General features: G+C 49.2%; 1 protein-coding gene across 13 annotated transcripts in view; it reads right to left on the bottom strand.

The window, feature by feature from the left end:
* The window catches only part of PAX2 (paired box 2), a 90,027-nt gene that overhangs the window by 28,190 nt on the left and 45,522 nt on the right, over positions 1-16,315 (bottom strand). For 9 of the 13 annotated variants that reach the window (XM_065923135.1, XM_065923136.1, XM_065923130.1 and 6 more), the window contains one exon: positions 12,735-12,803. The exons of the other annotated variants lie outside the window; for them this stretch is intronic. In XM_065923135.1, coding sequence (XP_065779207.1) covers positions 12,735-12,803 — 69 coding nt within the window. The remainder of the gene's footprint in view (positions 1-12,734; positions 12,804-16,315) is intronic. 13 annotated transcript variants of the gene reach the window in all.

The following is a 16,315-nucleotide window of genomic DNA, read 5'->3' as shown; positions in this document are numbered from 1 at the left end:
AAAATGACTTTTAGTCTTCAACAAAAAAGGTGTTATCTCCTCATTCACTTAGCCTTGTCACTCCCCATCCATTCCTGGACTGCCTGGGAGCACAGCCCTGCCTCCCGCCTCTCTGATCCCAGGCCAGATCCCTCTGGCTGTCCAACCATGAATAGGGCTGGCCAGTGAGGTCTCAGAATCTTAGGGAGGAGGACAGGCACTGATCACCACATATTAGGGATGAGGGCTCAAGACAAGGGACAAAACACAGGAGTTCTGTCTTCCTTTTGTGTTGACACTGTACCTGAATCCCCAATGTAGGTGGGGGTAATGGTAACAGACAGAATAAAAATTATGCCATTTCCTTGGTCAGAAAGCACCAAGGTTCATCAAAGTTAATGTGGAATGAACAGGGGCTGTCCACTGAATCCCAGGAAGTAGGAATCAGGCATTTGAGAGGAATTCTATAGTAATTTCAAATTAACCCAAATAAACATGTCTACCCATCTATAGGGAAACTGACAACATCAGGGCTTCCACATACACTCATTAATCCATTCAATTTTATGAGGCATTTACTATCACTATTCTCATTTTTTCAGATAAGAGGCAAAAATTATTTGTTCAACATCTCCCAACTAGAAAGTAGCCAAAGGCTGGATTTGAACTCAGCAATGTCTGACTCTAAGGCTCTTTCCACTCTATCAGATTTGCTTTCCTTGTCAAAGATCATCATCACAGCCATTTACTGAGCACTAACTCTGTATGAGGCAGGCTCCAGGTGCTTTCCACACATTACCCCTTATCCCCCACAGAACACTTGCAGAAGAGATACCATTAGTCCAATGTTACAAACGGAGAAATAAGCTGAAGGAGAGTAAAAAACATGTTTGTGATCACACAGCTAAGAAGAAGCAAGCTCAGGGAAAGTAAGCCTTACTTCACCTGTAGACTAAAAATGACCAGGAAAAGTGATACAGGATGAAAAGAGGAAAGTGTGGAGGAAGTGGGGACACTAAGTGATGGACCTCAGCCTCTAGGGGCTTTGGGGAGCAGGAACGATCGGGGTACTGGGTCCACGTGGGGGCTCTTTGCTGCATCCCATTCTGATTGGCGGCCTCTACCCCCCTCCCTCTGTCTTAGCTCCTCTCACACCACCTTCTTCCTCTGCGGGGTTCACCCCCAGGCCACCCCCAGTCTCCCCAGCTGCCAGTTGTTGCAGTTTCAAACTCAATTGTTCTCCTCGGTACTGAGGCAAATGGAGTCATTAATTACCTTCTATCGGCTGGGCTGAGTTCAGAACGCGATCAATATCCCCGCTTGTCATTCAGGGCAGCCCGCCTGTGCAGCCCCGGCCCCACCCCCACGGCGGCCAGGACCAGAGGTCTGGGCTGCCACCCTGGCCTCCCCTCTGATGGAGGGCCGGGAGAGAAGTCAGAGATGCTGAGGAACCAGGCTGCTCTCCAAACTGGGAGAAGAGCGAGGATTCAGAGAATGGAGAGGCAAGTGGGAAGGAGGAAGGAAAACGAAGGGGATGAGGGAGTAAGGAGAGACGGGCAGAAGACCAGAAAGGAAGGAGCAAGCAGGAGAGCGGGGCGCCACATGCTGGGAAGGGGCTGCAAGGGCGGGGCGGGAGAAGGCGCTGATGTAAATAAACACTGTCCAGGGAGGTGGGATGACATTCCGGAACCATGGCCTCTCATCCTTATATTAATACTAGACAATCCGTGGGACTGCCCTGGCCAGGCACCCCAAGCCAAGTTCAAGAGGAAAGCATGAAGAAGCCCTTGGAAACCTGGCCCGAAGCTTTGGCTCTGAGCAACACCAGTTTCTGCCCAGCCTTCCAGCCCTGGCAAACCTGCTAATTGTGAGACCAAGCTCTGCTTCTCAACACTCCAAGTGTTCAGGGCAGGGTGGAAGGCAGGGGGTGGCTACCTGCCTGCCTGACCTCAGTCTTACTGTGCCAATTTACACCCATGTGTCTCTGGGGACACGAACTACATTTGTGGTCCTAACATAATACTGGACCAGGAGTAACATCTCCTGGGCTGAAATTCTAGTTTTGTCCCTCACCTGCTATATGTCCCTGGCCAAGTCCCTCGAGTTTTTCTAGACTGAGTTTCCTTAGATGAACACCAGAGGGTTGCTAACTCCTACCTCAGCAGGATTCACTTCTCTGTTCTCTGTGTTCCAACAAACATCTATCCAAACCTCTATCGTAGAAATAATAATAACTAAAATCGATCCAATTCCTATTATGGTACCAGACACTAAGCCTAACATAATCCAATGATTTAATCCTTACAATAACAGCAGCTAACATTAAGTGCTTACTATATATTGGGCACTCATCTAAGAAGTTTACATATATTAACTCATTTCATTTTCACCAGAACTTAAGCAGGAAGCTTCTATTATTATCTCCATTTTGTAGGTGAGGAAATGGAAGTGCAGAAGTTCAGGAACTTTCCTAAAGTTACACAGCTAGTGAAGGAGGAGGCAGAAGCAACCCAGACGACATGCTTCTGGCAGTTGAGCTCATAACCTGGAGAAACTGAGAGCTAGCGAGGTTGGGTAACTCGCTCTAAAGCACTCGTTCCAGACAGTAAGTGACAGAGTCAAATTTAGAATCCATATGTACTGAAGTGGTTTTTTTTTTTTTTTTTTTTTGATGTTTGTTTTCTTCACTAAACTGTAACTATTTTAAAGCCAGGGACCCATCTTTTTCATTTTTGTAAATCTAGCCCAGAGCCTGACACATAGTAGCTGATAAAAGAATGTTGACTGCTTTGTAGTATAGAATTCCAAAAGAAAAGATTCATTCATTCTTTACTTGCCTTACAGTTTACCTAAAGAAAAAAGCAGCAGCACAGGACTTTGCTACTCTGAATTCAGTGTTATCACATTTTATAGCTAGAAAGTATCATGGAGATAATTTAATCTGATGGCTTCTTATAGATTAAAAAAAAAAAAAAGAGGCTCAGAAAGGTTGAGTAATTTTCCCATGTCTCACAACTAGCTGTCCTTAAGACAGGAACTAAAACTCTTAGCCTTATGCCCTTTCCCAGTATTCCAGGCTGCTTAATTCTGATCAAGAAAGAAGAAACTGATAAAACGGAAGCACTGGGGATCTGGGAAGAAAACAACCATGTCTAGCAGTTAGCAGTAGCAAAAGAAGAGGACTTGGGCAGAATCTGACTTGAGAAAAGCAAACTGCTATGCCTTGAGGGAAAGAATGGTTGTGTGAGCCCACAGCAAGAGATTCTAGAGGGGAATATAATTCCATGAGGACAGGATGCTCTAAAAATGAAATTCTACTGCTACAAGCTCAAATAATCAACCTGACAAAGTAAAGAGAGTAGGAGTGGGGGAGGGGTGGAAAGAGAGGGCATTTAAGGGAAATCATTGTTGCTGCACACGAATAAGCTTTAAAATATGATGAGCCTAGATTTTAAAAGGACATGTACACAGAACAGTGGAAGATTATGCAACCATTAAAAAAAATCGTGTTTTCAAAGAATAGTTAATGATATGTGAAAATGGCCCTATATAATGTTAAGTGAAAAAAGTGAGATGCAAGCTGTATATACAGTATCATTCCAATTTTGATAAAAATTATACATATATATGTAATATATATAATTATACATAATATAAAGAATTATATACACACAGGAGACAAAAAGACTGTAAAGAATATGCCAAAATTCTAACAGTTGTTATCTCTTGGTGATATGATTATGGGTAATTTTTTTTAAAAATTACTGTATCTTCTGAATATTTTTACAATGAGCATATATTACACTTAGTATCAGACAAGTTACTTTTTTCTTCTTATAAAGGACAGGAGGGAGGAGGGGACCATAACCAGGGATAGATATGAGAGTAGCAGGAGCCTGTCAGGAAGACAAAAGCTCAGAACAAGCTAAAACAACAAAAAGGGCCTTGGCAACCATGTTTGGAGAAAGAACAAAAAGGAAGGCAGGCTTAGGCTCAATGCTCAGGAAAGAGGGTAATACTGAGAGAAATGAAACAGAAGGCAGAACTTCTCAACCCCTGGCTTGACTTTGTCTTCTCCATCAAAGAAAAGAATCCTCAAAATGAGAGCAGCAGGAGATGCCCAGTCAGGCGGGAGCCAGGTGGGTAACTCTTAACCATTTCAACTGAGTTACCTCTTCCAGGCTCAAATAACTCAGATATCAGGACCTCAGGTGGGGCAGGGTGGTGGGGTGAGGTGGACAGGATCTTAGATTTTTTGTTGATAATCCTTGAGCAGTCACAATGAAAGGGCAAGGCAGTGACAAGATCAATGCCATAGTGAAAAAGGGGGAAAGGTAAGCTTATGCGAACAGCACTCTAATACATTTACTATTAGGGTCTGGAAATCTTTAGAAGAAATTATCATGCAGGGGTTTCCCAGGTGACACTAGTGGTAAAGAACCTGCCTACCAATGCAGGAGACATAAGAGTCATGGCTTCAATCCCTGGGTTGGGAAGATCCCCTGGAGGAGGGCACGGCAATCCACTCCCAGTATTCTTGCCTGGAGAATCCCATGGACAGAGGAACCTGGTGGGCTATGGTCCATAGGGTCTTAAGAAGTCAGACATGACCTAAGCGACTTAGCACAGCACACACAGCATATCGTGCAGTTAATTTGTGGGCATTAGAAAACAGTGATACCATGGAGACTGCATGCCCTCACCAAGAGTAGGTTGTAGCACCCTAACTAGTTACCATTGTTTAGGTCAAATGCCAGCCCCACCAAGACTTCCTCCATTGCCCTGGTGGGGAGCAACTGACCCCCTCTTTCTTGACATTTATCATTAGCACTTTATACTTTGATCACAGATCTGTCACAATCTGCTTGTATAATGGTGTGTACTATCTATCTATATATCTATCTATCTCCCTACTAGACTAGAAGGTTCTTGAGGTCAAGGACAGCGTCCTTCCTGTTTACCTTTGTAAGTCAGGCCTGTTATGCTTTATCCACAGCAGACATTCAATCTGTTCATCAACTTATACTGGATTTTTTTTTTAATTTTTTATTTTTCAGTGGGTTTTGTCATACATTGATATGAATCAGCCATAGAGTTACACGAATTCCCCATCCTGGTCCCCCTATACTGGATTTTTTAAACTGATTGAGCAAACACTGCAGATACAGCAAATGCTAACATTTCACAGGGAGTCTTTCTAACTTTATGAACAAGATGAAGAACAGTGAAATGGCTGATGATTCTTGGGCCCAATAGTTCCTAAAGCAGCCAGGAGGGACAGTTCTACTGCTATGCCTGTGGCTCTCCTTTATTTTAAAGGAAAATAACTCTTTAAAAAAAAAGCTACTTGGATGATGACATAGAAGACATCCTTCAGATCGCATTCGGGTGAAATTAAGAGCCCAAACCAACAAGATGAAATTCAACAGGGATAAATGGAATGCCCTATGTTTAGGTTTTTAAAAAATCAATTACACAAGTGCAGAATGGGGTAGACCTGGCTTGATAGCAATTGATGTGAAAAAGATCTCGAGGTTTTAGTTGACCACGAACTCAATATGAGCTTCAGTCTGACACGGCTGCTAAAAAATCGAATGTAATCTTAGGCTACATTATGGATGTAGACTCTCCAGATGGACAATGGCAAGGGTTCTACTGTACTTGGCTTTGGCTAGACTGTCTCTAGAGTTCAGTGTTCATTTAAGAGGGACTTTAATGGTCAAGAATGAATTCAGAGATGGGTAACCAGGATGGTGAAGGACCTCCCTTAAGCACAGGGACCACACCATGTGAGAAACTGAAATCCACCCAGGGCTCAGCCCAGTGTCTTTTCAGGGGCTCATTAAACCAGATGGAATGAATGGAAAAGAGGGAGGAGGGGGAGAGAGAAGGACTGTCGCATGAAGATCTTGGCCTCCATTCTGTGTGGTAAGTGTTCTTATCTGTTTTAAAGATGAGGGAACAGATGCAGAGAGATTATGTAATCAGCCAAAGGTCCCAGAGCAAGTAAGGAGTGGAGATGAAGCCCACATCCAGACATCGAGATCCCAAGTCCTATGCTCTCCCCTTACCACCACACTAACTCAGTACAAAGGCCGTGTCGCTACGAGGGACAACTGTCCATCTGGGTCCTGTGTCCAGGCAGGGGCCGTGACCTGTCAGGAAGATCTGCTGCTGCGGAGAGTTTTATGTGCATGGCAGATAAGACCAGATGACCTTTAGGAATCTGACTCCTCCTTGTCACCACTCTCAGCCCAGCCACTGGTCTCCCTCCATGGGGGAGATAGCCCTAGGGACAGCCTCTCTATATTTCAGCCATTTCCAGCATCAAGTTCCATTTCCTGCCTGCTCTTCTAGCCACTTGCCTGGATTCCTACTGAATGCTCAGCCATGTGGCTCAGCAATGAATTAACAGCTTATCGTCTGATCTAGGCAAGCCTTGCCTCTCCAAAGACTGTGAGTGCTGCGAGGTACACATCTTAGTTATTTGCTTCTCTTATACATCCCAACACAGCGGGAACTTCTGCCCATAGAGATCCCCAAAGAGGTCAGTGAAAGCTTTCTCAGTATCCCACAGACTCTCAGTTCTCTGAAACTGTTTATGGGAAATATGCCTGAGGACGGAGGGATGGACTGAATGACCATTTAGGGAGAAGGGGGATATATGGAGGAGACCTAGAACCCCAGAGAATGATACCCGTACAGTTACTTTCCCTGTTTTGAATAAGTTAGCCCCCAGTTTGCAGAAAAGAAGTGCACAGGCTCCCACTGCCAACACAACTGCCAGCATGGTGTGTGTGACCTCCAGTGAAGAAGCAGGAGGGTGAGCAGGGACAGGTGGGGGAGAGAGAACAGCTGCAGAGAGGAAGAGGAGGGGTGAGTATTGGGTGGATTTGGGTGAATTCCCCAGAGTGATCAACTTTCCTGGCCAAGAGTATGCGCTGTGCCTTCCTGCTGGCCGGCGGGCAGAGGCTGGGGCTCTGGGCTCACTGGGCACTGGCGGGGAAGGAGGGCTGGCTGGGGTCCTGTCTGGGTGGGACCTGAGGCTTCCTTCAGTCCTGTTTGGGCTCTCGGGAGGGCTGGGGCCTTCTGCCTGGGGCTGGGCTCCAGCTGGGGCCAGAATCAGTTAGAAGCCTCTCTGAAGCCAGAAGGGAAGGGGGCTTTGTTAGCTCAAAGGACACAAGCAAGGCGAAAAATTACATACCAGGCCGCTCTAAGTATGCTTGTTTAGAGAAACTGCTTGCATTTATGAAGTCTTTGGTGCGGAAAGCAGGGTTGCAAATGACTGCATCAGAGCGACAGTAAAGGCCATTAATTTCCTGTTATGTTTTCCTGTGTTGGGGGCTTTATTAATTTAATTTTACACTGTCGAACAACAACGAGAGCTGACACTGCCACATCGCAACGGCTGGGGTTTTCTTTCTGTGTGTGTAGCAAGGCTTTGCCTGACATGCAAATCAACGCTCTTACCGGAACCAATAAAGATGTGTGGAGGCAAGAGGGGAGTGATGAGGATGGGAAGGGAGGGAGAAGGGGAGAAAAGAGGACAGAAAGGGCAAAAGCCATCCCTGGGCAGTTTCTGCCTCGCTCCATGCCTCATGTCTCCTGGCTTCCCAGAGCATCCTCCTCAATCAGCAATTTTTAGCCACCCTTCCCCTTCCCTTGTACCCCCTGCTCCTTGACTTCCGGTCTTCAGATGACTTCATCTCTATTGTCTTTCTCTGTCCCAGCTCCTGGAAGAACTTGAGTAGGGACATGGAGCTCCCAGGAAGAGGTGTGTGGGGGTTAGGCTTCTCCCCTTGCCCATTCTCAGCCCACGCATGTCAAGGAAGCACAGGGACAAGAGACTGGAGGTTGCCCTCTGTCCCCTCCACCTCTTCCCAGCCAGAGCTAAGGCCTTTGTTATATATTTCCCTTTCCAGTTATTCTCCTTCACACTCCCCTTTCCTCTAAAGTTAAGGATTCTGGCCTACTTACATATTATTAGTGAACATGCACATGAATCCATGTGCTTGTGTACATGATGAGAGTCTAGAAAGTGATTCCACCTTGCTTGTAAGTCCCTCTGAGCACTCCCATAGCCTACCTGGTCAACCATTTATTTCCTTTGAATTCCCAAAAAAAATACTATCTCTAATTGTTTCTCCTTAAGAGATTCTTCTTAAGTTTCTCCTTCAGAGCTGTCTGCAGTAGCCTCAAGGTAATGCATTGGTCTAGACCAAGTTGCCAAAGAAAAATGGATCGCCAGTATCAGAAATACAGGCAGGTTCCCAGGAGACCACTTTCTGGTCCCTTTTCTTTCCAGGACCTCAAGATCACCCACACAGCCCTTCTCCCAGAGCTGCTTCCACAAGCTGGTTGCCCCGGTGGTCCACACTGCACAACTGATGGAGATGGAGGTGGGGAGGTAAGAGGGCAGGGAAGCTCCCGGGGACCCTCCTATCACACACTTATCTGCATCCCTCATCTCAGGCTCTGCTGTCTGCTGGGGCTGAGGGGATCTGTGAGAGCCAGAGAGAGAGGGGGAGAGAGAGAGTCTGTGCAGCTCGCCCTCTGTCACTGGCCTGCTCGCACGCCTGCCTGTACTTTCTGCTTCTGGAGCTGTCTGGCAGGCTTGGAGAGGCTGTTGGACAGACTCCAGCTCTCCCCAGGAGGAGAGCATAAACTTCATAAACTGCATTTACTTTAATGCAGGTTCCTGGGGCTGCTTTCCTCCAGCTTTTCTTTCCTCCCCTTGTCTGCTCTGTCTCGATCACATTTTATCTCTGCCCCTGTGTGCACCCGGACCACACACACACACACACACACACACACACACACACACAATATGGCTAGTGCTCCTGAGAAAGCTGAAGTCTGGGCAGGAGGAGGACAGGCACGCATAGTGTAAAAGCTCTGTCTGAAGGAGAAAGCCTCAGTCTAGCCCCAGAGAGACCCCGAGAGATGCCCACATGCCTGTCTCCAGTGGAGATGAGTACAAAGGGTGCTTTGAGGCAGGCAGGCAGGCACCTCAAGGGAGGGAGGGATGCTGACATTTCGCTGGGACGGCCAAATGAGGAGCCACCTGAAGGCTGGGCCATGGGCTCCCAGGAAGGGAGGGAGAGAAGGCGAGGCCTCCACGCAGGTTGAGGTCTGTGAGGCCTCCCTTGTCTGGGGCTGTCAAGGTCAGCAGGTTTGGGTTCACCGAAGGGTCAGGATGGTTTGAATTACTGGCTCTGCAGCAACTCTGCTCTGAGGCTCGTGATCGGTCTCTCAGCCCTCCCCCAACCCTCCTAGCAGAATGGGGAGGGTCCCAGAGACCCCTACTGGCCACCAGGGCCCTGAGGAAGGCAAGTGATGGCAGGGTGGAGGTGGGGGGGAGGCTTCCCTGGGCCCCAGCGCCCCTCTGATGCAGACACCCATGGTTGGGAGTTTACTGGGACCCATTCCTCTTGCAGGCAGCAGGGCTGGGTCTCCCAGGCTGCCTTCTCCCTGACCCTTTTTCTGAGGGATCCTCTAGGACCCTGCCCTTCTCCTCTGCCCGTGGGCCTGCAGAGAAGATGGTGCCTGGAGGAGGTGAGCCTTCCTGCAGAAGGGCCTGAGGAGCAGCCTCAGAGCCCAGCTCCTCCCCTCATGGCCCCGCCTGAGGGAGAAGCGCAGAGCTGAGGCAGCAGAATTCTTGCTTGGTGCCCTTGCCCATGGGGGAAAGAGGGCAATGCCCACCTGCAGGGCTTGAAGGGAGTTGCCAAGTGAAGACAAGGGGGTGAAGACATTCTACAAGGTGGGTGTGCATACACAGATGTGGGGGTGGGAGGACCCGAGGCCTCTGCCCAGCACCCGTACTGCGCTCTTGCCGTCACCCCAGTTTCCAGTGGTGGAGGGTGGCACACAGCCCCCCAATGAGAGTCTGTGCATTCTCTCCTGGGGAGTGGGGTCGACCCATCCATTCTGACTTTTTTGGCACTTTACCAAAAAAAATACATGCTTTTATGCTAAACATTAACATACTTCCTCAAACAACCAAATATAACTCTTCATCCACAGCAGCATGAACTGGCTGGGAAACTAAGGTGGTTAATGACTCAGCTGGTATAATCGCAGGTATTTATGTACAAATGCACGCACCTACGTCAGCTACACACAGTCATGGCTAAACTCTGGTTCCTCCCTACTGAAAGAGGTACGTTCAGGTGTACACAGGGCCCAAGGCAAAGGTCTTAATAAAACCTTTAAACCTACCTCTGTATAATGACATGGTTGGCGTTCAACAGGCTCGTAGCCAACATTACCCTGAGAGTTTAGCTAAAATATGCGATCCAACTAAGATAGAAAAACTCCCCCCTCAGGTATGAATGGTCTAATTTCCCAGGTTACTAGGAAGATATACTCATAACAATGAATGTGTGTTCAGAAGTGGATTTTTGGGGGGCATGTGTGTCTCAGTGAATGCTGACCTTTGAACCTTAGTTCATTCTTGGGTTGGATGGACAGCAGCCAGGTTTTGAATATTTGTTGGAAAATGAACATAGGCTGAGCTTTGTTCACGCAAGGTAAGGTCAGGTACCTGTCGGGACGGATGATTCCCTCTATGGAGATCTGGTTTCTGAACTTTCAGAGAACCTGGCCCCTGGGGGGTCAGAGTTTGTGAACTGTGCTAGGTAGTAAACAGTGTGTGTGAAATCCTATCATTCCAGCAATGATCCACAGAAACATTTTCCTTACAGAAACTCAGGCTCTGCTTGACTTCCCTCTGCCAATCTACTGTCTTCCAGCAGTGCCTGGTCGGGGCCTGGAGGAGAGGAAAAGCAAAAAGGGATCTGCCACGCCCATCCCATGATGTAAGCTCACTTCAGAGGTCTGAGAGCCCAGAACCCCTGGGTCCATGCTCCCGAGTGGGTCTTCTCTAAGAAGGAGCTGGACAGCTGGGTTTGGCTGTGATTTTAAGGGTTTTGTGGCAAAAAGACATAACTGCGCCCAAGTACCGAGTTTAAGTTAAGGAATCAGTGCAACCTCCTTTTGTTTACCCAACATAGTGCAACCTCACCTTGCCTGCTGGGCCCTCCCAGTTCTGCAGACTCAGCAAAATATCCCTAAGGTCTTTTCATGAAGGGAGCACTCAGATCCCTTTCTGCTTTCACCAGCCCCTGGACTCTGGACCAAAAGGTCAGAGAGAACTGGCCCTGTGGGCCCCAGAGAATTGGCTCCTGCCTCTGCCTCTAAACGTCCACCCATGCAAACCTGCCTCGGAGAACTCACCTGCTGACCCCCTCGACAGGACGGCAGGTCCAGGCCATGGACACCCAAAGAACCAGAGCCTGGTAGCTGGCCAGGGGCAGTCTCTCCTCTCTCCTGGGGTCCTCCTCGCCTGCCTTTTCTGACACCAGCACTCCTCCCACTGCCCCTCCAGAAAGACAGCGGGGAAGGGAGCCGGGTGACCAGGGCATGCCTGGTTTACATTAATGAGATACACCGAGGGTAATCCAGCCATGGAGGCAGCCTACAAAAGGAGGTGATCGCGGGCGGCCAGGAGCAGAGCGGCTCAGGTAATTGGTTTATCTATCTGGAAGCAGGGGGAGCAATCTCAGCACAGACAGACTAGCAGTAAAGTCTCTTCCTTAAGGCTATTTCCTTTGTCTTTTCAATTGCTTGCACATCCATGTGAGAGAGGGAGAGAGTGTTAAAGAGAGAGGGAGAGGGAGAAATGTTAATTTGTGAATTAATGGCTTTTCTCAGCGGAATTGTAAATTCAAATGTCACCTCACACGGTGACACCACGGCTGGTCTGCTGAAGAAGCAATGATAAGATCCCCCACCTCCCTTGGTGCCCCTCCCTCCCCAAAGATAGCTGCGGAGTGGAACATGCTACTTTTAATTTGCAATAACAACACAACAGAGGTATGCAGTAATGACTGCCTTCTTCTCCCCTCCTCCTGGCTTCCTGCCCCCCCCAGTCCAGTTGGCTCCCCACTTCCTCCCTCCCACCCCTGTGCTCTTCTGAAACAACACCTCACCTCACCCTGGCTCACCCCCCCACCCCACCCCACCCAGGCCCTGATCACATGGGGGGGTGTGCCTTTGGAATTGACGATGCTGCAACCCTCTCTTCTCCTTCAATAATCAGGGAATTAATGACCCTGAAGTTAAAGTGAGGCTGATACCGAGGCCCTGCCCAGCGTTGGGAAAAAGCCTTCATTGTTTTCAAGCAGGAGGCGGGCAGCAGTGAGGGAGATTCATGGATGGAGATTGAATATGCAATTTTCTTTCACCTTGCCAAGAGCTGCCCCTGGGCTGTGCCTGGCCTAAATTTTTCCTTTTACCATCTCTGCCTTATCCGGCCCTCCCACCTCCCTTCCATTCTTTCCAGAAAATTACCTTCAAAATTGATTTCCACTTTTACAAACAAATATAATGGGAACACAGGAAAAAACTTGGGCCGTGATGAATTAGGGCTGTCAGGTGCTTCCAGGTCTCCTTTGCTTTTGTTTTACTACCCGATCTGCTCTTTGTTTTTCCAAGGGCTGGAAAAAGTGCCCCCATCCACTGAGGGCCTGACCCTCCAGGCCACCAGGGCCTCAGCCCCTGAATCCAGCAGGGCCCAAGGCGGAAGTGAGCCAGGCCCTGAGACTCCGTTAGCCTTGTGGTTTCCAGTGGAAGCCTAGGCCACCTCCTCCTAGTCAGCTCTCTGACCCTTAGGAACCCACTCACTGAAGAGTCTCTAACCGCCTCCCCAGCTCTCTCCCCTGGCCCCCGCACCAGGTTCCCTCTGGCCCCCATACCTCTTAAAGTCCAGACCAGATGCAAACCTCCACCTCCTCTAATGTGGACAGGATCAGTGTATACCTCGACTAGAGCAAATAAGAGACAGACAGACACTGAGAGATCGTGAAAGGCAGGCAGGTTGAAGACCAGAGGTAAATCCAGAGACTGGGAGACCAGTCTCTTCTGTGAGGGTCCCCAGCCTCAGTCTCCCTTGTGGTGGGGCCTAGGCCACCCTGGAGGCAGGACCAGGACAGACCATCCTTTTACCAACAGGTTAATGCTGACATGGGCCTTTGGGCAAAACTCTACATGCACATCTGTGTCTCAAGACCAGGCAGCTGAGCACACCCAGGCCTGGCTCAGGACTCTCCCCACCCCCAGCGCTGGTGACAGGGACATGGTTGTGCACCTGCTCACATTTGATCATCTCTCTGCCTGTATGCACTACCCAGAAAACTGTGTGCCTGCCCAATGTATGGCATTCCATGTCCCCTTTAACCCAAAGGTATCAGAAAGGTAGAAAACACACAATACCCACATTTGCATAAACCACGTGAGAAAGCACCTATGTGTCCACAAATCTAACACACATTTCCAAAGGTAAATAAACAAATATGTATGTGGGGGCAGAAATACACAGCAATGGATGGAGGGATAGAAGACTCCATATTGGAGAAGAGGAGGCCCTGGGTTTATTTACACACATCTGAAATGCCTTTGGAGGTTAATAAGAGATGACATGTGGCCCAAGTGGATGGTCACAGAGCAAATGTGAAAACAGAGATGGACAGAGGTCGTCCCGGTTACAGAAGGAGGCTGACATCTTTCCTTGACTGCCCTGGTCCCATCCAGGTCGGCTTATCCAGTATCAGCTTCCCTAGGCTGCACTGTTTAAAAGGAACCACACCAAGATGAGGGTGCTGGTACCCACAAAGTTTCCTTCTGACACAACTTCATTTCCCCTTGAAACATAAACCTGCCAATGATGCCTTCCTCCCCAGACACACAGTGAGCCATCTTCGAAGATGGAGTTAGCTCAGCTCCATGCCCGTGATCTCGTGTAGTCCTCTGCACGGTCCCCATGAAGTCAGTGCTGTCACTATCTCCATTTTACAGAGACTGAGCTGATGAAGGTTAAGAGGCTTGTCCAAGGCACTATGATGGCAAACCCAGCTGTGCTTCCCTCTAGAGCCCTTCCCTACTGAATCACATTGCCCAGTCCAGCCCAGCCTGGGACTGCCTGCTGGCCTCTCCACCGAATCTTCCTTCTGTGTGGAGGCCTCTGCAGCCTTCTCTTGCCTGGGACCCTAGATGGGGCAGGAGCTGCTCCTTCCTACAGTGTAATCCCCTCATCTGCTCCAAGTCAAACCCCAGCAACACATGAGGGACTTCAAGGAGGGAAACTAAGGAAATCGCTTCTCACAGCTATGGCTTCAGCCAAAGTAGAAGGGAGCTATTAAAGGCAGTGACAGGGTTTGGCTGTTTGCAGCCATGCAACCTGCCGTGCCTGCAAACGTACAACTGCACTGCCTTGGCACCACTCAACTGCACAATTCATTGTGCACCTAATTAATGGAAGGCAGAATCACGGCCCCCTGGAATCCCACGCATCAAAGGATGATACCAACACACCTCCCCTCGCACAGATCTAAAGACTCACACCATATGACTTCATTTGGATTTTTGGACAAGTTATGTAATTGTTCTGGGCTTCAACACCACTGATGGATGGCAATGCTTTAAACCATGGCCAAAAGCAACTGGGTGAAGGCAAAGGACTTTGGTCCTGAAAAAATACAAGAGTCCCTATCCTGCAGTCACACCGGCCAGCTCATGCAACGTTTGGTGACGCAGTGTCCCCAGAAAGGACTCTAACATACCCACCCATAATTAGAGCCAAGAAGATTTCAGGAGGATACTGAATGGGGATCTACCTTCTCAGACTGATGGACGGCCTGTCCACCAGGTGCTTTATGACATAACTTCCCCATCTATCCCTGGTCTGTTTACTTCTCTCATTCCAGGATCTTCTGGACTCTTGGGGGGAGGGTCAAAGCTTCTTGACTAGCACCTTTTTCAAAGGAAAAGTCTGGAGATTTTTCCATTCTTCCAGAGGCCAGGGCATGAGAGGGCGTCTCAAGCAGGCTCACAGTCACTGTTGGTTTCCTTTTTCCCCAGAGTCACAGCTGATCGGTCCTTTACTAATGTCCCCACAGATCTGATTGCTGCAGATACTAATAACACTGTCCATATTTGGAGTGCCAACGCCAATAATGTTCTGGGTATTATCGCTGTGAACACCAATAACTACTGCTGAGATTGTCTCCAATAATGCCAGCACACACCGCAGCCATTGTCCTCGCTAATGCCCACCGCCGTGACATTGTTAGAGCTAAAGAATAGGCCGCACTGTACCCATAGGCAGGAGAAGGAGTGCTTCCTCGATGACAGAGACACTCACAGCTGGCCCCTGGGCTATGACACTGCCAGGGAGATGCCCCCATGTGTGGGGCCAAAATCAAGCTGGCCTGGCAGGGGCACAGGGCCCTCCAGTAGGAGACCTGCCCCTCCACTCCCTCAAGGTCTGGTGCCTTGATGTGCACCCTTGTTCCCATCCCAGCCCCCCTCAGGTCCCTGGGCCAGTTCTCTCTTGCGCCTGCAGTGCCGTCGGCCCGGGAGCTGAAGGACACACCTGGGTGTCTATGCAGCCCATGCCCGAGGCTGCCTCTTGCGCCCGGCCTGCCAGCCGCTGTGCTACCTTGGCCTGACTGCAGAGTTGGGCTACATCATCTTGACACTTAATTATCTCCCCTGTTCTTAATCATCTGAGCTGCTCCCTAATGCAAACTGGGCCTGGCTGCTTGGAGGTGCCCTGAGTTGGGGGAGGGGGTAGGCTGTGGAGGGTCTGCCTTTCCTGTCCTCTCCCTTCCCACCCGGTCCGATGGATCAAGTGCATGGATCATGTGTGGGATGTGTGTGTGTGTGTGTTGGCACAGGGTGGTCAGGGAGAACTGGCTTTCCTCATAGGCTCTGGCCTCCACGAGGGAAAGGACAGCTCCATCTGGCCTGGGGTTGATCAGAAGGAGGGGTGAGTCAAGGCAAAAAAACCTCCCCACCTCCCCAAAAGAGAACCAGGGTCTCTGATCCTTCTCACCACTGAGCTAGGCCTCGGGGTAAGTATTTATGCAGTAAGAGTAAATTTAGAGATTGACATTACCTCTCACCTAGAATTCAACTGCTTCCTGAGGTGTCTCCCCACTGCCATCACTACCACCATGCTGGAGAAGGGCCTCCCCAAACCCAGCCCTGCTCTTGTGCCCTTTCTGATCAGACACTTGGTGACTTCTCATGTCTGCAGGCAAAAGTCCCATCTTGGCCGGCTCTCCTAGACTCATAACCCCTCCACTTAGCCCTGCCTCCATGACTTCCCCTCAGGCCCTTTCATCCCAGCCAAAGCAACCCTGTTTTTTCCACACAGTACTTTCTGGCCACAAGGCTCAGTCTGTTCTATAGAATTTCAACTACCATTGTCTTTGAACCATGCCCCTCGTTCATCCCTCAGGCCCCTCCTCAGAGAGCAGCCCTTTCTGGGGGTTCA

The sequence above is a fragment of the Muntiacus reevesi genome, chromosome 2, assembly GCF_963930625.1.
Source record: "Muntiacus reevesi chromosome 2, mMunRee1.1, whole genome shotgun sequence".
Lineage (NCBI taxonomy): Eukaryota > Metazoa > Chordata > Mammalia > Artiodactyla > Cervidae > Muntiacus > Muntiacus reevesi.
Note: the sequence above shows the minus strand (reverse complement) of the source record. Positions and strands in the feature narration are given on the sequence as shown.